At 47.4% G+C, this 23914-nt stretch overlaps 1 protein-coding gene across 1 annotated transcript in view; it reads left to right on the plus strand.

Moving 5' to 3' along the window:
• Positions 1-23914, plus strand: part of trpm5 (transient receptor potential cation channel, subfamily M, member 5) — a 183793-nt gene that overhangs the window by 12548 nt on the left and 147331 nt on the right. Inside the window, exon 2 of the mRNA XM_072518897.1 lies at positions 16005-16075. Within this exon, the coding sequence (XP_072374998.1) occupies positions 16005-16075 (71 nt within the window). The remainder of the gene's footprint in view (positions 1-16004; positions 16076-23914) is intronic.

A 23914-nucleotide genomic window follows, 5' to 3' on the forward strand; every position in this document is an offset into this window, starting at 1 on the left:
TTATTAATAACCCTTCGTACTGTAACAGGGATTCAGAATTAGAGACAGTATGGGGGAGGACGGATCACCACAACAGATTGGGGAGGAGGATCGGAGCCCTGGCTAAGCGACATCAGGATTAAAGGCTCAGATGGGGGTAGAGGGCATGGTTGGGATCAGAGATTGTGGGTGTATAGAGGAAGTTTGAGGGTTGAGGGAGATGCTGTGTTTGCGGGTGGTGGTGATGGTGGTTGGGGGAGGGGGGGGGAGGTGTAGTAGGTGCCAGAAACAATACTGAGCTTTAATTAAACAATGGGTTGGAGGGAGCATTCCTGCTCCTCCCACCTCTACTTTCAGGTAATCACATTTGAAAACTTCCATTTTTGTAACAGGTGGTGCCAGGGTATGGATTTAGAGAATGCAGATGATGCTGGCACCAGCTCCCTCAAGGTGAACCTGTCTTGTATTGGGAGCCTCAAACAGGTGTTGGTCTTATTTGCACATGCAAATAAAGTCTAATTCAGGCGTGCGCCTTTGGCGCCTATTCCTTTTCCTTCAATGTGACATGGAAATAAGTGTGTGCTTCCTGCCCGCCATGCTGGGAACTTAGTAGGTCAGACTGCACCTGAAAAACAGGTGCTCTGATGCCAGATCTATGAGATTTATAGGTCTTTGCGATATTTCTGAATTGCCTTTCTCCTCCCCAGCTCAGGCCAAGCTTTTTGCAAAAGGGCATCGTACAGATCGTTTTATGGCCATCAACTAATTCCACTTGATCAATAAGCCATCAAGGCAGTTGATCTTTGCTGAGCTGAACCTGCCTTTCCTTTCGAAAATAAAATTTAACCGTGGGGAAAGATAAATATAACTTAAAACCCAGCCCTTGCTAAAGTGCATTTGCACGCAATCTCCCTATTCAGAATCCACAATTGAGAGGGATGAGTTGATATTTCATGATCGCGTTCAACATAAACATTGTAGTAAATTTAACATACGGGTTGGATTGAAATATCACTTGAGTTTAAGGATTTTATTTACTCTATAAATTGCCATGTACTTTATAATGGGGGGGGGGGGGGGGGGTGGTGGCTACAGCTATTCAGCTTGCTGTGTCATACCAGGATAATATAATAACATCTTGAATTTATCACAAGCAAGAGTCTGGAGGTCTTTCAGGGAAAAGACAGTGAGTGTGACTATTTGGGTTGCTCTTACACAGAGCCAGTACAGACACAGCAAAGCTGAATCGTTTCTTTCTGTGCCGAACCATTCTATGATTCGCTAAATGTTGGAGGGTGGCAGTTGTGAAGTTGGAAAGGAAAGTCGGGCATGAAGGTGACAAAGGTACATATGAGGATTTCAGCAGCGGTGGGGCTGTGCTAGGGGTGGAGGCAGATAGTGCTACATAGTTTTAAAGAAACTGGCTTTGTGATACAGAAGAGGTGGATCTGATGCTCACTGGAGGAACAAACAGGCACTGAGATTCTGAACGGCCTGGTCGAGCCTGAGGGAGAAGCCAGGGAGAAGGAATCAATAACAAGAGAGTGGATTCATGTTGATCTGAATTTTTTCTAATACATGAATGCTCCTCAGAAAGATAACATAAGACGGCATGGTGGAGCAGTGGTTAGCACTGCTGCCTCATGGCGCCGAGCACCCGGGTTTGATTCCACGTGGAGTTTGCACATTCTCCCCGTGTCTGCATGGATCTCACCCCCACAATCCAAAAAGATGTGCAGGGGGAGGTGAATTGACCACACTAAATTGCCCCTTAATTGGATAAAAAGAATTGGGGACAATTTATTTTTTAAAAAGGTGGCCTGGATTTTATGCCTTTGCCAGCAGTGGGTGGGGCGGGAGAAGAGAGCAGCCAAAATAAATTTCCTTCCCCACCCGTGGCGATTCCTGGCACTGTGGAGGTTGGAAAATCCCAGACAGTGAGACTATCAGTGATCACTGCTATAGTTGAGGAAAACAGACTGTAGTAAACGGAAATTCAAAACTTGCAATCCAAAATAGCCTGCTTCTCCTCCGGCTGCATTGTAACATTATTAATAGACTTGGCACTGAAATTAGTGTTGTGGCATTATTTGAAATTCTTACCAGTAGTTCCCACTGAAGACCATAAAAAGTTAAGAGCTGGGGCAGGAGTATGAGCATGTTTAATGATATAGTAATTGATACTTGCTGACAACATCCTCTGGTCCTAAAAATGTAATTTTCCTTCAGAAGATAATTAACATTAGAGATTTTAAAGGATTATATTTAATTTGTAAAATAATTTTTTGAAAGTATCTTCATTCAACAAATTTTCAACAGTTTTACAATGCAAAACAACCCCACAAAACACCCCCCCCCCCCATCCCCCCAACCACCCTCCCCCAACAGTCAACAGTAACCAACTCCCAAAAATGTATGATGAACAAACCCCAGCAATTGTAGAGCCCATCACTCGCCTCCCTTAGTGCAAACTTCAGCCCTGCCAAGCTGAGGCACAGGGTGGAGAAACTGACCACCAGCCCAACAAGACCCGCCTGCGAGCGATTGGCGAGGCGAAGACTAAAACATCTGCTCCGCACCGCCTGCAGCTCCAGCAGGTCCGACACTCCACGGGGACCAGGCTCCACGTCCACATATAATACCCCCGAAATGGTGCTGAATACCATCCTCCAAAACCTTTCCAGCTTTGGGCAGGACCAAAACATATGCACATGATTCACAGGGCCCCTCCCACATCGTTCACAGGCATTCTCCACTTCTTAGAACAGCTGGATCATCCTAGACTATGTAAGGTGTGCCCGGTAAACTACCTTCAGCTGTATCAGCCCCAGCCTCACGCACAAAGTCTGGGCATTTACCCTCCGTAGTACCTCACACCACAAATCCTCCTCCAGCACCGCCCCCAACTCTTCCTTCCACTTTGTCTTAATCCCCTCAATTGGCACTCCATCCTCTTCCAAGATCCCCCCCGCCAATAGCGCCACCTCCAACAATGAGGAGGCAGGCCCTATTGGGAAGCTGGGAAGACCTTCCTCACAAAGTCCCGCACCTGCATATACCTGAAACTTCCACCCTGCGCCAGCCCAAACTTCTCGCCCAACTCCTCCAAACTCGCAAATCGGCCTCCCAGAAATAAATCCTTCATCTTCTTAACCCCCTCTCTTCCCATCCCCTAAACCTCACATCCATCCGCCCCCTGCTCATCTCCTGTAAAATGCTGTCTAAACTGCCTCCAGATATTCAACGTGGTCAACACCACCAAAGTCACCGTATATCTCCGTGGGACCATCGTCAGCAGTGCTGTTGACAGCATCCGCAACCCCAACATCCTGCAAGAGCCCACCACCATCCTCGCCTCCATAGCCCCCCAGCCCCTGCTCCAATCCCGAGCTTTCTCTGCATTTGCCGCCCAATAATAATACAACAAATTTGGATGGCCTAACCCCCCCCCATGGCTGTCCACCCCCCCCCACCCCCCGCCGCCGTCCCCGTTGCAGTATCACCCTCCTAATCTTTTTTAAAAATATATATTTATTAAAGTTTTTTAACACAATTTTTCCCCCTTACAAACAATAACCCCCCCGTAACAAAAAAAACCGAGAAATCGCGCAGAGCAAGATATATACATGGCAAAATGATATATTTACACAGCTTTGTACACTGGCCCTCACCCGTACGTGCCAGTTTCCCCAACCCTTCATGTTATCTCTTGCTCATCGACCCTCCAAGGCAGTCCCCTCTTTCCCTGCCCCCTCCCCCCCCTCCCAGGACGTCCCCTCCACCACCCCCCACCCCTCCCCCCCCCCCAAGGTTGCTGCTTGAGGAGTATGTGGGGCTGCCTCCTTCCACATTAGCAAGATCCTTCGCCGGGCTACTAGGGACGCAAAGGCCAGAGTACCGGCCTCTTTCGCCTCCTGCACTCCCGGTTCGTCCACTACTCCAAATATTGCTAGCCCCCAGCTTGGCTTGACCCGGACTTTCACCACCTGAGATATTGCTCCCACCACTCCTCTCCAGAACCCCTCCAGTGTCGGGCATGACCAAAACATATGGACATGGTTCGCCGGACTCCCTGAGCACCTTCCACATCTGTCCTCTACCCCAAAGAACCTACTCAACCTCGTCCCCGTCAAGTGCGCTCTGTGGACCACCTTAAATTGTATCAGGCTGAGCCTGGCACACGAGGAGGAGGAATTAACTCTACCTAGGGCATCAGCCCACAGACCTTCCTCGATCTCCTACCCCAGCTCCCCCTCCCATTTACCCTTCAACTCTTCTACCAGCGCTTCCCCTCTTCTTTCAACTCCTGGTGTATTTCCGACACCTTGCCCTCCCTGACCCTTGCACCCGAGATCACCCTATCTTGAACTTCTTGTGCCGGGAGCAACGGGAATTCCCTCACGTGTCGCCTCACAAAAGCCCTCACCTGCATATATCTAAAGGCATTTCCCGGGGTAACTCGAACTTCTCCTCCAGCACCCCTAGGATCGCAAACGTCCCGTCGATGAACAGGTCCCCCATTCTTCCAATCCCCGCCCGATGCCAGCTCTGGAACCCCCCGTCTATCTTCCCCGGGACAAACCAGTGGTTACCCCTGATCGGGGACCACACCGATGCTCCCATTGCACCCTGGTGCCGTCTCCACTGGCCCCAGATCCTTAGCGTTGCTGCCACCACCGGGCTCGTGGTATACTTTGTCGGCGAGAGCGGCAGCGGTGCCGTCACCAACGCCCCTAGGCTCGTTCCTTTACAGGATGCCATCTCCATCCTCTTCCATGCCGCCCCCTCTCCCTCCATAACCCACTTGCAGATCATCGCCACATTTGCTGCCCAGTAGTAGCTCCCCAGGTCACCCTCCTAATCTTGACCACCTACCCTGCCCAAAAAAACGATGAGATCAGCCTGTCCGCCCCACCTAAAATACGCCTTGGGCAAAAAGACCGGCAGGCATTGAAACAAGAGCAGGAATCGCGGCAAAACATTCTCTTTACTGCCTGCATCCAGCCCACCAAGGACAGAGTGAGATTGTCTCACCTCAGCAAATCGACCTTCACCCTCCCCACCAAGCTGGTGAAGTTAAACCTCCGAAGCCCTTCCCAATCCTGGGCCACTTGCACCCCCAAATACCTGAGATGCCGCGAGACGAAATGCCAGCCCCCCCACCCCCCGCTCGCAGAAGGGAGACCACAAAATACTCACTTTTCCCCAAATTCAATTTGTACACTGAAAATGTCCCAAATCTCTGGAGCAACCCCATTATACTCCCCACCGAAGAGTTCGGCTCCGAAATATACAGCAACAAATCATCTGCATATCAGATCTTCAACGTATGTTCCACCACCTCCATCCCCCCTCTCCCCTTCCACAAACCCGATCTCCTCAGTGCAATAGCCATGGGCTCTATAACAGAAGGGGAGACATGGGGCATCCCTGCCTCGTAACCCGGTGCAATGCAAAATACCTTGAGTTCATACTATTTGTGCGCATGCTTGCCATCAGCCCCTTATATAGCAGCTCCGCTCATGCCACAAACTTTGGCCCAATCCCAAATTTCTCTAATATCGCCATCAGATAACCCCACTCCACCCGATGTCTTGTCCACATCCAGCGCCACCACCACCTCCATCTCGCTCCCCTCTCCGGAGAAAGCACCACGTTCAACAACCTCCTCACATTCGTGGATGACTGCATTCCCTTTATGCACCCTATCTGGTCCTCCCCAATCACCTTTGGGAGGCACCTTTCCAACCTTAACACCAACACTTTGCCAGGATCTTGGTTTCCACATTCAGCAGAGATATGGGTCTATACGACCCACACTCCACCGGATCCTTGTCCTTCTTTAGCAGATGGAAACCTGCCTCATTCTTTGAATCATAACACCCTTAACCATCACCTCCTCAAACATTCCCACTGTCAACGGCACCGGCCTACCCTTAAATCTTTTATAAAATTCGACTGGAAACCCATCGGACCTCATCGCCTTCCCTCCTGAATCTTCTCAATCTCCACCTGCATCCCCTCCTCCCCCATCGGCTCCTCCAACTTTGCCCTCTCCACCTCCCCTAACCTTGGACACTCCAGCCAACCCGAAACTCCCTCATCTCCCGCTCTCCTCTGGTGGCTCCGATCTGTACATGTCCCTATCGAACTCCTCAAACGCCTTATTAATCTATTCCGGAGCCACCACCAACTCCATGTCTTATCCCGCACCCAAACTATCCCCCTCGCCATGGCCTCCGTCTGGAGATGACCTGACAACATCTCTCCCCGTATTCATTAACAGCTCCACTCGCCCTTCTCAACTGACTCACTGCTTTCCCTGTGGGCAAATCTCGCCTGCAACTCCTTCCTCTTTGCCAGGGGACCCGGGTCCGCGAACCTCTCAACCACCGACAAAATCTCTTCTATCAGTTGTTGCCATTCCTCACTGTCCTCCACATCCACCTTAGCATTAAATGAGATCACCGTCCCCCCTCACCACCACCTTTAGAGCCTCCCACACCACTGACCGTAAGATCTCCCCCGTGCAATTAAACCCCACATACTCCTCAATCAACTTCCCTAACTTCTCACAGAAGCTCTGGTCAGCCAGCAACCCCCCCACCACAAAAAGTCAATCCTCGAAAAGACCTTGTGCACCGGGGAGAAAATTGAATACTCCCATTCCCTCGGATGTACGAACCTCGACTGGTCCACTCCTCCCATCTCCCTCATTTTTAACATTTTTTATATTTTCTTTAAATTTAGAGTACCCAATTTTCTTTTTCCAATTAAGGGGCAATTTAGCATGGCCAATCCACTTAACCTATACATCTTTGGATTGTAGGGGTGAAACCCGCTCAGACACAGGGAGAATGTGCGCGCTCCATACAGACAGTGACACGGGGCCAGGATCGAACCCGGGTCCTCAGCGCTGTAGGCAGCAGTGCTAACCACTGTGCCGTCCCATCCCATCTCCCTCATGAGCCCAGCCAACATCTTTGCCCCGCCCACCTACCTCCCCTCCAACACACCTGTCATTATCACGTACCTGCCCCCTTTTTAGCCACCACCTTCTCCATCTGAAACATCACCGTCTTTGGCCACAAAGATTGCCCCCCACCCGAGCCCTACTATCGAAACCCGAATGAAACACCTGACTCACCCAACCCTTCCTAAGCGTTGCCTGATCCTTCGCCCTCAAATGGGTCTCCTGCAGCATCACCACATCAGTTTTTAAACTCTTCAAGTGTGCAAAAACTCTCACTCTCTTCACCGGTCCCCCTAACCCTAGGTTCAACCTCACTATTCTAACCGCCCCCCCCCCCCCCCTCCTATCCACCATCACCATTATCCCGGGTCCTCTTCATCCGGCCAGGTCCACCTATTTCTTTGTTAGAGTTGAACCCCCCCTCCCAGAATCCTCCCACCCACTTCCTCTTGCAAACACCTCACCCAGTATTGATCCCCTCCCCTCCACCATTTACACCTCCCAGGTCCATCGAAACCTGCTTGACCAGGTTCCAATGACCGCAGCCCCTCCCCCAGCATACTCCCGTTAACTAGCCAACTTTGATTGCTAATGGGATGGCCCCTCGCCAGAGCCCTGTCCTCCATCCCCCTCCTCAGTAACCCGGCCCCATTTACACCAAAACTCTGCTTCTCTTATACCACAAAACAATACAGAACCGCACCTATAAGGAACAAAGGAACCCAAAATACATGTAAACAAATCCCCCCATTCAGGAAACAGAGAAACAAAACCCCAATTAAATAGAAAAACCTCCATAAGAAAAACACCATTCCCGGTCCCACCAACCAAGTCCAAATCCCAACTCTCATCTTAGGCTAAGTCCTTCATCCTTTACGAACGCCTCCACGGCCTTCACCCAGCTCAAGACCTTGTCCTTGATATGGAACTTGTGCAAGCAGATTATAACCGTCCTTGGTAGCTCATTTGCTTTAGGCTTCTGCCTGAGTGTCCGATGTGCCTGTCCAACTTGTAGCAGGAGGATTCTTCCTCCACTCCTATCAACTGTGCAAATATCTTTGCGAAGTACTCGTTCGGCCATGGGCCCTCCATCCCCTCAGTCATGCCCACGATTCTCAGATTTTGCCTCCTCGACCTGTTCTCCAGCTCCTCCACCTTGGCTCTGAGCCCTTTGTTAGCCTCCACCACCTTCCGCGGCTCCTCACCCATCGAGGTTAACTGGTCGATGTGTTGCGATAATGCCTCCTCCACCCTCTTCAACATCTCTCCTTGCCCCCGCACCTTGACTGGCGCCTTCATTACTGCCACCTTTACCAGGGAAATGCCTACTCCACCCACTCTTTCATCGCAATCGCCTTCTCCACCTACTCTTTCATCACAATCTCCACCTCCACCCACTGTTCCATCGCAATCGCCGCCTCCACCCACTGTTTCATCGCAGTCATTATCTCCCTCCGAAGCACCTCCATATGCTTGGCAAACAGCCTCTCAAACTCCACCGACATCACCTCGGTCAGAGTTTCCATCGTGTGGAGAGCGGCCCCACCCGACGACCCAGCCCCCACTATCTTTCTTCCTGTAGGACTCACTCAACTTTCGTTCACCCTCTTCTTTCCAGCACCGTTCTTCTGGGTCTTCAACATTTCACGTCTTCCTTATAACTTCCCACACCAATTCAGTCACAAACTACCCCTGCAATTGGGCATAAAAGCTCAAAAACCAGAAACTCTAGCAGGGGCCACTTAATGTGCGACTTACATGTCGCCACCGGAATTCCCCTTTATTTTTTTTTCTGTTTGTCTCTTTTAGCTTTAAAAAAAATTATTTTGTGCTATGTGAGCATCACCGGCAAGGCCAGCATTTGTTATTCATCCCAAACTGTCCTTGCGAAGGTAGTGGTAAACTGTCTTCTTGAACTACTGCAGTCCATGTGGTGTAGGTACACCCACTGTGTTATTAGGAAAGGAATTCCATGATTTTGACCCAGCGACAGTGAAGGGACAGCAATATAGTTCCATGTCAGGATGGTGTGTGGCTTGTGGGTGATGGTCTTCCCATGCGCCGGTTGCCCTTGTCCTTCTAGGTGGTAGAGGTTGCGGATTTGGAAGGTGCTGTCAAAGGAACCTTTTTGAGTTGCAGCAGTGCACCTTGTGAATGGTACACACAGCTGCCATTGGGTGTCGGTGGTGGAGGGAATGAATGGTAAGGTGGTGGATGGAGTGTTGATCAAGCCAACTGCTTTGTTCTTTCTCCCGCTCTCTTACTTCAGGGCGGGATTCACCAGCCTCCCAGCCACCTGTTTCTTGGCAGGGGGAGGCGGCGCGCCATTGCTGGCGGTGGGATTCTCCTCTCCTGCTGATGTCAATGGGATTTTCCATTGAAGCCACCGCACACAGCCAGGTAACCTGTGGCGGGGGGATGCTGGTGGCAGAACCAGAGAATCCAGCGAACGGCCAGAGAATTCTGGCCACTATCTACCTTTACCAATTGTTATTCTGTTTCCTGTACATCATTAGGTGCAATTTGTACTTCCTGATATATAGTTCATGGTTCTGGGATTAATGCCTCATTGAGATTCTTTAGTTAAATTGGTTAAAGAGCTTTGCTCACTCATGCTACAAATACCCTGTACATTGTGTGGTATAGTTGTGAGGTTTATAAGATTTTGTTTTGGATCTGTTTAAGGTAAAATGGGGCGGCACAGTAGCAGAGTGGTTAGCACTGTTGCTTCACAACACCAGGGTCCCAGGTTCGATTCCCAGCTTGGGTCACTGTCTGTGCGAAGTCTGCAGGTTCTCCCCGTGTCTGCGTGAGTTTCCTCCGGGTGCTCCGGTTTCTTCCCACAAGTCGCGAAAGACGTGCTGTTAGATCATTTGGACATTCTGAACTCTCCCTCTGTGTACCCGAACAGGAGCCGGAATGTGGCGACTAGGGGCTTTTCACAGTAACTTCACTGCAATGTTAATGTAAGCCTACCTGTGGCAATAAAGATTATTATATTATTACTTGTTCTGATGTCTGCTGGACAACCAACTTGGATGGTTTCAGTGCTTCAGATCAAAGGAAGGCTTAGATTGTTTTCATTGTATTTGGGATTTTTTTTTACTGTGCACAGAGTTGTTGTTCAGCATAACCACACTTGAGAAACCCACAGAAATAATGAACAAGCAACGGGCACAAATCATACCTGATTATTGAGTCTGCAGTCTGTTCATGTCAATGAATGCAAATTCAGTTTATTATTTGCGTAAACCAGAATTGTCATGGCTATAAACAATAAACATACAGAGCACTGTCAAAGTCGAGGAAGAATTAGCATTATTCAAATGTAGGAATATGGAAAGAAACAACTGAACAAGCACTCTGAATTCTGGAAATGTGAAACCAAAACGGAGAGAGCTGTAATCAATCAACAGGTCAGAAATTGACGCTTTTGAGTGTAGAGCCTTCAGAGAGACTGGCAGGCATATTAATATTAAAAGGTGGAATATATCTAGTACGAATATATAAGTAGAAAGGGGAACATCAATGTCAAATTGTAGCAACTTATGCATACTATAATTGTCCAGTCTGATTATTGACTGCAGTAACTTCATTGAATTTAATTTTGTATCTGAACCCCAGGGGCTGGATTCTCCGTCGGCGGGATCTTCTGTTTCGCTGACAGCGCACTCACGCCTGCTGATTTCCCGACGGCGGGGAGTGCCCACAGTGGGCAACCCCATTGACTGGCTGCCAGGGCAGAGGATCCCACTGCCAGTGGGGGCATGCCGCACCCGGAAACTGGTACGGCGGGTCGGAGAATCCCGCCTCAGGTCTTTCAATCACATGGTGCTTAGCATGGGGCATTGCCAACTCTGGTTTTATTTCTGGAAATTTCATTGACCTTAGCTTCCCGCCCAGCTTTTTCACCCTCAATTGAAACTATTTTAATGACTAATCAATAAAAATCTTCAGAACAAGGACAGCATGGTGGCGCAGTGGGTTAGCCCTCTTGCCTCACGGCGCCGAGGTCCCAGGTTCAATCCTGGCTCTGGGTCACTGTCCGTGTGGAGTTTGCACATTCTCCCCATGTTTGCGTGGGTTTCGCCCCCACAACCCAAAATGATGTGCAGGTTAGGTGGATTGGCCACGCTAAATTTCCCCTTAATTGGAAAAAATGAATTGGGTCATCTTAATTTTAAAAAAAATCTTCAGAACAAAAGTGTTTGGCTCTCGGGCTGCTAACAGTAGTATTGAAGAGAATAATCTTATATGTCTGGAGACTCTAGAGCAATCATAGAATAGAACCATAGAATTCCTGTAGTGTAGATGGAGGCCATTTGGCCCATCACATCTGCATCAGTACTTTGAAAGAGCACCCTACCCAGCCAAATTCCCCACCCTATCCCCGTAACCCCACCTAGGAGCAATTTAGCATAGCCAATCCAACTGGCCGACACATCTTTGGACTGTGGGAGGAAACCGGAGCACCCGCGGAAAACCCACGCAGACACGGGGAGAATGGGCAAACTCCACACAGACAGTCACCCGAGGCTGGAATTGAACCCGGATCTCTGGTGCTGTGAGGCAGAAGTGCAAACCACTGTGCCACCCAATCTAGAAGTGTTGGCAACATGTTAGACATATTAACACCTATTTTCTTCATTTCCTCCCATGTTGCTGTCCATGTTTCTATCAGATAAGGAAGGAATTTTTGTGTACTTCCTGTAACTTCGTATACTATATTCACTACTCATGGTGTAGTTACCACTTCAATGGGAGCGCTATTCAATCCAGGCCATGATCGTGAGCTTGCTGTTGTGTGCCTCTTCAATTCCCCTCCTCTTCTGCTTTTGGCCTTCAACATTGTTCCAGTGAGGCTCAGTGCAAGCTGGAAGAACAGCACCTGATCCTTCTATGAAGCAGTCCTCTTGCCTTAAATATCAACTTTAATAAGACCCCAACTATATATCTCACATTCCCTCTGGAAGGAAATATTGACAATGTGGCACGGTAGCACAATGGTTAGCACTGTTGCTTCACAGGCCAGGATCCCAGGTTCAATTCCCGCTTTGGTCACTGCCTGTGTGGAGTCTTCACGTTCTCCCTGTGACTGCGTGGGTTTTCTCCCACAAATCCCGAATGACGTGCTTGTTAGGTAAATTGGACATTCTGAATTCTCCCTCTGTGTACCTGAACAGGCGCCGGAGTGCGGCGACTAGGGGATTTTCACAGTAACTTCATTACAGTGTTAATGTTAGCCTACTTGTGACAATAATAAAGATTATTAGATGTTTTTTGAGGGAAGTGCTAGTGAGTTGATATTTTGGACAGAGACCCCATCTGACACAGTGCTGGACAGGGCCATCTAACTTTCATTTTCTCCTTTTGGGCCCTCAGACTGTTGAGGTCTGCCCATATTCAGCTCACTTCAACCGTTCAACAATTACACTCCCAGGCCAGACCCCAACAGTGGCTAGGATACTGGACTAAAACCCCAATATTTTTGTTCTTTTTGTAAGACTGTGTGGAAAGAATGATTCACTCCCGGAATGATGGCACAAAAAAAAATAGGGATTTAATATTGTAAAACAAACTTTATTATTAACACAGTATTAAAATCTTAAACCTCACAGCCCCTTTAATAATACAATTAAATTATGTAAATATAATACCCTTAACTACTATCTCTATTATCAATTAAACAACAACAAAGGAAACAAAAACATACAGCTCTCAATCCATCCTACATCCCAATGGCACAGAGTTAAACCTGCTTTCCAGAACAGATTTGGCTTCTGTTGGAACCCCTGAAGACTCTGGCTGGATATCTTCAAAAAGCTTTTTCAACTGGTTTTGTTTCAGCTGCCCCCTTGTCCTCCGACAAGTCCGCACGGCTTTAAATATTATTAATATTTCTCACCATCCTACTGTGAGAGCAAAAGACCTTATTTATTGTCTAAAGGGTAACCAGATCAGAACTCAACTCAAAGCATTCTCACCAGGTCTGAATGCTTTGGCTCCACCCAGCGATGACATCTCCCCAAGCTGAAAACAAATGAACTCCCCAGGCTGAAAACATACTCAGCGGAATTCTCCATCGGCGGGATCCTTCCATGCCCGTGGGCTTCCTGACGGCGTGAGGTGGCCACAATGAGAAACCCCATTGGCCAGCTGCGGGAACGGTGAATCATGCTGCTGGTGGGTACGCCCCACGCCAGAAAACGGGGTTGGCGGACCGGAGAATCTTGCCCATTAACTCCCCATGGACACCCCTAGTCAAACAACAGTGCATTAGCCCAGGCTTTGTACTCTGGTCAATTTCACCTCTGGCTCCTAAAAGCTTCCAGGTCTTGCAAAACAAGATTATTTTAAAAACATGACTACTGCAGTCAAACACACTCTAACCCAGGCTTTTAACCCTTAAATTGTCAAATGTTTATAATCCAATATATCTAAAATCCTGCATTTGTCACACAACCATCTCCTGTTTTCTTCTGATCAGTCCTGCACCTTGGCGAATGATTTTGTGGGTGTACGCGTATTTACATTTGTTCGAGTGTGAAATGGTTTTCCATTTGCTTAGCTCTGTTCCATTTTAAATTCTCATTTACAATTTTTTTTAAAATAAAAATTTAGAGTACTCAATTCATTTTTCCAATTAAGGGGCAATTTAGCGTGGCCAATCCACCTACTCTGCACATCTTTGGGTTGTGGGGGCAAAGCCCACGCAAACACGGGGAGAATGTGCAAACTCCACACGGACAGTGACCCAGAGCCGGGATCGAACCTGGGACCTCGGCGGCGTGAGGCAAGAGGGCTGACCCACTGCGCCACCGTGCTGCCCTTCATTTACAATTTCTTACCGTATCTGAAACATTGAGGTGAATTTTAAAGCACCTCCTGCTCAGCCCACCTTAGTTGTGCCTTCAGTTGCCAAGGCCCTCAGCTTTGTGATTCTCTCCCCAAGTCTCTCCAACTTTATCTCCATTTTCACCTTTTAAGGTGTTCCTTAAGACCTAAATCTTTGGCTAAGTTTTTGACCCTAATATCTCCTTTATGTGACTCAATCTCTATTTTGCTATCTTTTGCTCCTTGAGAGCTTTCATTACATTAAAGGTGCGATAGAAATATAAGTTGTTGTTGTTTTGGGGCACATCTCAATGCTCAAGTTTACTGAAATTTGAATTCTGCCCCATTTTAAAAAACCCTGGCTATTTTCAGATGCTCTGATTTGTGGGACAACACAGAAATTACGGAGAACACTGTAGCGCATATCAGTCTGTCACTTTGAAAATAGAACCAAAATGCTGAAACCTGAAATAAAAACAAAAACCCCTGAAAACACTCAGCTCAGTCAGCCACGCCTGTGGTGAGAAAATAAAAAAAGAGTTAATGTTGTGGGCCAATGGCCTTTATTATCAGGACTGGAAGGTGTTAGAGATGACCAGCAAGTAGAGATCCAAGTTCAAGGGGGACAGGGAAGGAACAAAAGGAAAGATTTATGATGGGGTCGAGGGCAAAGATGAATACAAAACAAAAGGGATAATGGTTCAAAACTGCAGCACAGCTAAATTGCGCCTTTGAAAGTAATATTTTGGAATGAAATTTCTACCTAGACTTAGTTTAGCTCAGTGTTGCCAAATAGAAACCAATGACTAGCCATGGGAGAATTCTTCTTCTCCGCCTTGAATAATGCTGTACATTTTGAACAGATGAGGCCTCAGTTTAATATCTCATCTGAAATGGCACCTCAGACAGCAAAGTACTCTTTCAGTACTTCACAGAAATGTCCGACTAGGTTATTTGTTCATGAGTGTCGCCGGCGAGGCCAGCATTTATTGCCAATCTCTATTTTTGCCTGAGCAGGTGGTGAAAAGCTGCTTTCATGGACCGCTGCAGTCCATCTGTTGTAGGTACCTTAGAGTGCTCTGATTCCCATCAAATCCAATTTTGCTGGGACTCCTACAGTCACATGCTGCCTTGATGTCAGGGACAGTCACTCTTACCTGACCTCTGGAATACAGCCTTAGTCTAAATAGAGCTGGAATGAAGTCATGAGCTGAGTGGCACTGGCAGAGCTCAAACTGAACATCGATGAGCAGGTTATTGCTGAGCAAGTGCTGCTTGATAGCATTGTTAACACCTTCCACTTTGCTGATGACCGAGAGTAGATTGACGTTGTAGTATTTGGCTACATTGGATTTGTCCTGCTTTTTCTATTTCTACATTGCCGGGTCGATGCCATTGTTCTGGGACAGCTTAGCTAGGAGAGATGGAGTGAGTCTGCTCGCCAGTATTCCTGGTCCTGGCGGCTGTTATCCGCCATCTATTCCGAAAGGTTCAAGTTAGACTCAATATTCCTGGCAACTCCCAGATAACCGATTTGTATAATGTTGCACAGTACATCAGTTGTTGAACATTCATTTAGCATCTGGCAGAGAGTGTCCAGAAATCATGGTAAACCAAGCTGTATCAGAAGGAATTGTATTGGGACCCTAACTCACCATTCAGCTAACATACATACTTCTTCTTACCTGTCTTTAATGTTGACAGATTTTACTTCTAATTTAAGACACTTATGCAGAGTAGACATGGATTATTTATTCCTCCACAATATTGTCAGACATGTGTCATAGATGTCTGGTGAGAAACAAACGCCCAAGCCAAATCCTGGCCCTTGTATAAGTGAAAGCAAAATACTGAGGATGCTGAAAAGCTGAAATTAAAGAAAGAAAATGCTGGAAATACTCAGCAGGTCTGGCAGCATCTGTGGAGTGAGAAACAGAGTTAACATTTCCAGTCGAATTTGACTCTTCTTCAGAGCTGCTGAAGACAGGGCAAGAAATATTGAAGCATTAAAGAGAAGTGATCAATATTACCCGGACCTTGCAAGGTGGCATACTTTTTTGTCTTGGTTCACCTAAACTGGAAGCTAACTTATCCAGGTTAGTTAACAAGTGGAATTGTGGAGCATGGTTAGCTCTCTTCTTATTGGTAAACAATTCACAATGACTGATTGCTGATGTGAGGTTGTTGCTGTGCCACCATTTTTTATTTTTCTTCACAGAGCACCCATCGTGTTAATAAAGAAGAGTGCTTTACCTGTGGAGAGATCTTAGGATCACAACTTGCCACAAGGTAAGTACAGGACTGCATTTATTTTAACACGGGGTTAGGTTGCAAATTTTGTATTCATTACAAATTACATTAAGGTTTGATGGCAAATACATTGTTAAACGGTATCTCTACACCTATAAACGGAGATGGCTGGGACACTGGTGGGGTGTAGCAGTGCTGCCTGTGAACGAAGTCAATAAATTCTCTCCAGCAAAGAAAGCTACTGAGCCCTTAGTGCACAGTAGCACAGTGATTAGCACTGCTGCTTCACAGCTCCAGGGGTCCAGGTTCGATTCCCAGCTTGGGTCACTGTCTGTGCGGAGTCTGCATGTCGGCGTGGGTTTCCTCCGGGTGCTCAGGTTTTCTCCCACGAATCCCGAAAGACGTGCTGTTAGGTAATTGGGACATTCTGAATTCTCCCTCTGTGTACCCGCACAAGCGCCGGAATGTGGCGACTAGAACAAAGAACAATACAGCACAGTATCAGGCCCTTCGGCCCCCCAAGCCTGCGCCGACCATGGTACCTGCCTAACTAAAACCGCATGCACTTACGGAGTCCGTATCCTTCCATTCCCACCCTATTCATATATTTGTCTAGATGCCTCTTAATTGCCGCTATTGTACCTGCTGCCACCACCTCCCCAGGCAGCGCGCCCATATATTTACCACCCTCTGTGTAAAAAAAACTTGCCTCGCACATCTGGCTGAAACTTTTCCCCACCTATTTTAAACGTATGTCCCCTAGCACTTGACTCTCCTACCCTAGGGAAGCGCATCTGACTATCCACTCTGTCCATGCCACTCATAAGAGACGAGGGGGTTTTCACAGTAACTTCATTGCAGTATTAATGTAAGCCTACTTGTAGGAGTTGTGGACAGTGCGGAAGGATGTTACAAGTTACAGAGGGACATAGAAAAGCTGCAGTGCTGGGCTGAGAGGTGGCAAATGGAGTTTAATGCAGAGAAGTGTGAGGTGATTCATTTTGGGAGGAAAAGCAGGAAGACAGAGTACTGGGCTAATGGTAAGATTCTTGGTAGTGTGGATGAGCAGAGAGATCTCGGTGTCCATGTACATAGATCCCTGAAATTTGCCACCCAGGTTGAGAGGGTTGTTAAGAAGGCGTACGGTGTGTTAGCTTTTATTGGTAGAGGGATTGAGTTTCGGAGCCATGAGGTCATGTTGCAGCTGTACAAAACTCTGGTGTGGCTGCATTTGGAGTATTGCGTGCAATTCTGGTCACCGCATTATAGGAAGGATGTGGAAGCATTGGAAAGGGTGCAGAGGAGATTTACCAGAATGTTGCCTGGTATGGAGGGAAGATCTTATGAGGGAAGGCTGAGGGACTTGAGGCTGTTTTCGTTAGAGAGAAGAAGGTTAAGAGGTGACTTAATTGAGGCATACAAGATGATCAGAGGATTAGATAGGGTGGACAGTGAGAGCCTTTTTCCTCGGATGGTGATGTCTAGCACGAGGGGACATAGCTTTAAATTGAGGGGAGATAGATATAGGACAGATGTCGGAGGTAGGTTCTTTACTCAGAGAGTAGTAAGGGCGTGGAATGCCCTGCCTGCAACAGTAGTGGACTCGCCAACACTAAGGGCATTCAAATGGGCATTCGATAGACATATGGACGATAAGGGAATAGTGTAGATGGGCTTTAGTGGTTTCACAGGTCGGCGCAACATCGAGGGCCGAAGGGCCTGTACTGCGCTGTAATGTTCTATGTTCAATATAAAATTATACTAGCTGGCGTGGATCCAGTTAACGTAGGCCTGTAACAAAAGATATGGAAATTATGCAAACATGCTACCATTGTTGTGCGTGTTGCCTGGTTGCAATTATTACCATGAAACCTCCGTAATCAGTGGAATGTAGCAGCTGATGACCTCAGGAGAAATAAAGCTTAGAGTGAAGATTTAAAGAAAGATAGGGATAATGTAATGAATCTAAACCACTTTGAACAAATGCAACAACTTTTCAGGAAAGTCATGGGAATTCACTGCTCAGCCCATAGCTAGTTTATTGTTGCATAGAAATACTAACATCACCTGATATGGTCATGTCTTGTCTGCGCTGCTGAAGCAGCACATCTTTTTATCCCCTTTGGTATGGGCAGTTGTTAAGCATTACTGTTGGTGAGACTCTCACTAGTAAAATGGCCAAAGTCTTCAAAACTGCTGGATTTCACAGTTAAATGTCATTTTCATTGGGCATGGTTAAGGCTACACATTGAAAATGCTTGACTCCCTGTCAAGATTCACTGATTTTAGATTTACCTGGGTGCCTTTGTCCATGCCTGAATTTGCCTCTAAAACCGTCTTTTCTCCTATTTCTTAAAGGCCGATTGCTTTTTTATTGAAATTCAAGCAGGTATTAAAAATGTTGTAGCATTCATTTCCATCAATTCACTAACTGCTGTTAGAGTCAGCACGCTGATATTTGTAAACCACAAGCTGCTGAATAGTCACTCAGTGCGAACCATGCTTTTAAAAGTAGCACCGTGCTTCGCAGTACTTTGGAAGAATCAGCCTACCCTTTTTATACTCCCCGGACGGTGGTCTAACATCACACCAAGTCACAACGGCGCTATCAACCTGGGAAAAGCCTGTGGTTCCCTGAAAATCCCAATGACTCATTGGTCAAGCATTGTGAAACGGGCAGTTGTAGATCTACATATCACAGTTGAAACATACCAGGAGAAACATATTAATCATTTATTTAGGGCAACTCCTGAACAAGTGTCAAATTCTAAACTTCCCAATAGTTGGAAGACACATCCCACCTCACTAAAAGAAAACAAGACAGAAGCGAACTAGGTCTGGACTATAGTACAGTATCTGCGATTAAGACTGGCAACATTTTAAAAGCTCCATATGACAGGCCGGTAATCCATCGCTGTTGCCCGACTGAAAGAATGCTAATTCACCTGGCTTTGGGTCTGCGTGTAATTTAGCTCAGATAGGGTGGTGTATGTTTGAGGTACATTAATCACCCTGATTATGACTAATGACTTGTGAAAAACAAATAGTAACTCAGGCTTTGTAACTTAAATGTACACAGCATTCTTTCACTTTGAGGGTTATATTTGGTGTGTGTGTGTGTGGGGGGGGGGGGGGGGGGGGGGTGGAGAGAGGAGGGAGCTCCAGAACACTTTGAAATTTCATGTTGTAAATGATTCATTTTTAAGAATTTATTCTCTGCCGATTGAGTCACTGGCAAGTCTGCTATTTGTCACCAGTTTAATACAATTGATTGGCGTGCCTAACCATGGTAAAGACAGATAGGTCAACCACATTGGTGAGAGATTGGACCACATACAGGTCAGACTGGGTAATGATAGCATTAATGAATTGGCTCACTGATGCCAACTATTTATCCAGGCTTTTTAAAACTGAATTCCATTCTCAAACTGCTGCGGTGGGATCTGAACTTGCTCTGGAGAATAAGTGTGATGGCGGTCTGGATTAGCGGTACGTTTCTCATTGATTGGCGGGTTGGGAAATCGTGCTCGACCTTGCTCTTGGAAGCTAATTACTTATGTATCCGAAAGTAGCTCTCCAAATCTCCAGAAGGCCAATGATTCACCCGCCCCGCCTTAACTTATTTAGTCAAAGGTCCTATCGGCATTTCTAAACGCCAGCTGAACACACATATTACTCTCTGCAGCCCAGCTGTGTGGACGACCAAGGCTGAGATGGCTCCAAGCAAAAAGAAAGCACCAAGGTTCAGCAATGACTCCCTTGAATCCCTTATCCCTGGTGTGTGCCAGCACTGGGATGTCCTCGACCCAAGGGATGGCTCCAGGGGCTCCACCCACCAACCTCATCTCACAGGCCTGGGAGGGGTGTCAGCTCCACAGACACCAGCTGAGCACAAGAAGAGAGTGAATCATCTCTTCCACAAAGCCAGGGTGTCACCCTTCAGCTCACTCCAATCGCACACTCTCATAATGGCATCAAGCACTCAGAGGATCACTTAGCTCCGGGATCTCACAAAATATCAGCAGTGGAGATATCAACATTAAAAGCCTGTTCACCAGCACCTCACCTGCCATACTGCACAAAGTCCATCCTTGGCCCATACTGCACAGGGCTCAGCGCACACAGCAGGCATGCACGCTTCCCAACTATCCTTCATCTCTTCTCATCACATCCATTCCTTTGTCTTCATGCATGCCAAGCTTGTCCATAACAAAAAGGAGAGGTCCCTGTCTGGAGAAGGGTGAGTGGACACCCAGGATCTCTCCAAGTTTGAGGAGGATGCTACCGAGTTGGCAGGCAAGAGCCGAGATTGCTACTGTGTTGAAGATGCGATCAGTCTCTCCCATTATGGATGAGCTCTTCATAAGTTGATCGTATTCTGACATACACTGTGAGTAACATGCAATGTTGTATTCAGTCTGTTCAAGACTTAATTGTACCGTCACTCTTTTACAGACCCTAACAGTCCCAGACAGACACCCAAGCCAACATAAGCTTCATCCCCAGGTGACCTCAGGAGAGGAAACTGAGGAGTCATTTGAAGAAGGCCCATCACTACATTTACCTGCACACTCCACTACCACCGGACATACAGCCCCGGTGGGTCATAGATCTAGATTAGATCGGGGTCATGTTCTGGGGAAAACCTCACGGACATGTCTCCAAAGCAGTCAGAGGCAGTGACAGACCAAGTCTCTGGCAACTGCTAGAGACCAGGCACCTGCTGAGTCCCAGTCAGATGATGAGCCTCTGTAAACTGCTGTCGCAAACATGCTGGAGATGTAAAGACGGCAGCCACAGTCTGTTTTGCAAGAGACAGTCAACAGACTGGGGCAAAGGATGGAGGAGTCCGTCTATGTTCTGTCTGATGTTGTGGCTCTTACATGCGAATGCCTCAAGGTCACCATGGGAAGGGTGGGGGCCACATTCGTGACTTGGGACCAACAGGGTCTGTCGGATTTGCACTTGGATCTTCATTCCATCACTATGGACACTGTGGGATCCATCGCTGGCTAGAAGAGAAGAGGGCTGGCCACCTCGACTTCCCTCCAGCAACCCCTTCTCTTCAGGGAGTTGGGCAGGGACCCTCAGGCACCCATATGTGGAGGACCAGCAGCTTAAGACCCCGGGGGCCATGGTGATTCTGAGAGTGTTCAGTCGATTCTGCCTGTGAGTCCATAACCTCCAGCTGCACAGGCCGAAGAGAGTGTACCTGCCTTAGAGATGCAAAGAAGGCCAGGGCACTCAAGGTCTCCGCCCTCCAGGTCTCAGCCCTCTAGAGGACGTCTGCCAAAGTCATCCAAGACAACAGGACGTAGCAGTCAGTAGGTTGCTTCCACCTCTGCTGCGAATGTTGGGGATGCACCAAGAATGTCCACCAAAGACGCAGTTCCTTTTTGGAGATGAACAAGAGACAATGCCACACACTGTGGTCGAGCAGACCACTGATAACCTGAAGTTGAATTTCTGATGTTTGAACCGCACAGGTAGGGCTCTGCAGTACTCTCATCAGAGAGTGTCCCGCATCATTGTGGTCCATTGCACCCTGAACTACCTGGCGCTCAAAGGGGGGATCCTTTACCAGAGGGAGAGGTGGAGGAGGTTGAGAGCTCCTCAGATGATGAAGGGCAGGAATCTGAAGAGGGAGAAAGATGAGGGTCAGCTTCCACATGAGGATGTAATCGAAGCCGCAAGATGTGGAAGACGTCCCCATGATGGACAGCACGGTGCACAATGGGCAGGAGTTCTGCCCGGCACCGGGGTCCTGGGTTTGATTCCGACCTTGGGTGACTGTGTGGAGTTTGCAGATTCAAACCATGTTTGTATTGGTTTCTTCCGAGTGCTCCGGTTTCCTCCCACAATTCAAAGATATGCAGGTTAGGTGGATTGGCCATGCTAAATTGCCCTTAATGTCCAAAATGTTAGGTGGGATTATGGGGCTAGGGCGGGGGCATGGGCTTAGGTCGGATTCTCTATTGGAGGGTCAGTGCAGACTCGATGGGCTGATTGGCCTCCTTCTGCACTGTAGGGATTATCATAGAATTTACAGTGCAGAAGAAGACCATTCGGCCCATCGAGTCTGCACCGGCTCTTGGAACGAGCACCCTACCCAAGGTCAACACCTCCACCCTATCCCCATAACCCAGCAACCCCACCCAACACTAAGGACAATTTTGGACACTAAGGTCAAATTTATCAAGGCCAATCCACCTAACCTGCACATCTTTGGACTGTGGGAGGAAACCAGAGCACCCGGAGGAAACCCACGCTCACACGGGGAGGATGTGCAGACTCCGCACAGACAGTGACCCAAGCCGGAATCAAACCTGGGACCCTGGAGCTGTGAAGCAATTGTGCTATCCACAATGCTGCCGTGCTGCCCACGGATTCTATGACACACTATAGCCACAAGATTCCTGGAGGAGTAAATGCAGTCAAAGGTACCCAAGCGCATTTCTCCTGTCTTTAGCTGGCATGTCAGTGAATTGAAAGCCCTTTACAGCATTACCTTTTCTGTGCCACTTATTGAATGTCTTTTGGAATTCCAAGGAGAGTACATCTTCTGGTTCTCCTTTATTTACTCTACTAGTTATATCAAATATCTAAAATTTGTCAAACACAATTTCCCTTTCATGAAACTACGTTGACTTTGCCTGACCAGACTATGATTTTCTCAGTTAATTGTTAAAACTTCCTTAATATAGGATTGAGCACTTCTCCAATTACGGAAGTTAGGTTAAATGGTCTGTCGTTCCATTTTTTTTCTCTCCCTCCCTCCTTTCTTGAATACTGGTGTTACATTTGCTAATCTTCAAAAGTTGGGACTATTCTCGAACCCAGAAAATTTTGGAAAATCAGAATCAACACAACCATCATCTCTCCAGCAACATCTTATAGAACTCTAGGATTAGGAAATCAAATCCCAGGAATTTTTGGGAATTTAATCCCATTGTTGATATGAACAACCTCACTCTTAGTAGCCCCTTGATTAACCTCTATTTCTAGTCTGTAATTTGTGCCTTCTATAGTGAAGACAGACATGTTGGGTAACATTTTCCCAAGAAATGGCAGTGTCATTTTCGGCAAGAAAATTGGTGCAATACCTGCTGGCCCAGGCGGTGCAATCCAGACAGAGATTTTCTCCCCCACCTGAAAAATGCCATGCCTGAGGCACGAAGCATCTGATTTGCCCATCCGGGAGGTTATCTGACCACTTTAATGAAGGGGTCCTGCATTTAAATGGCCCCACACCACTTGCTCTCATTCAAGCCAGGAAGATGGCCACTAGGAAACCAGCTCCTAGATTTAAAGAGTGGGTCCTCAGCTGGCTTTCTGGATGACATGGAGGAGAGGTGCGCTACAATATACCCTTGGACTGGCAGGAGGCGCTCCAGCAAGGTGACGAATCTGCCTGCGAGACAGTGGCAGCACTGGTCAGTGCCAGCAGCCTGACCAAGAGGACGGGCATGCATGTTGGAAAAAGATGAATTACCTACTCCAATCAGCAAGGGCAAGTGCTGCTCCCGGTCTCCTCTGCACATCAACCCCTGGACTGTCACATGGATCCCACAGTAAAATCAACCCCAGTCAAGCATTTCTTCAAATGAATGTGGATCAGGATTCACAACAGTTATTGATAATTCTGACACACAAAGGGTTATTTTAATACAAAGATTATCATCTGACACCACTTCAGCACCAGTGTTGTTCCAACAAAATACAGACCAAATCTTAAGAGAATTTGATGGAGTCCAGTATTTGGATGACATCTCATTTGAATATCTGCATATCGATGCCAAGTGACTGCATAACCCACTTTTGAAAGTCAAAGCAATTACCGAAGCACCTCAAATGTCAACCAACTTTGATCTTTATTAG

Source organism: Scyliorhinus torazame, chromosome 10 (assembly GCF_047496885.1).
Source record: "Scyliorhinus torazame isolate Kashiwa2021f chromosome 10, sScyTor2.1, whole genome shotgun sequence".
Taxonomy (NCBI): Eukaryota; Metazoa; Chordata; class Chondrichthyes; order Carcharhiniformes; family Scyliorhinidae; genus Scyliorhinus; species Scyliorhinus torazame.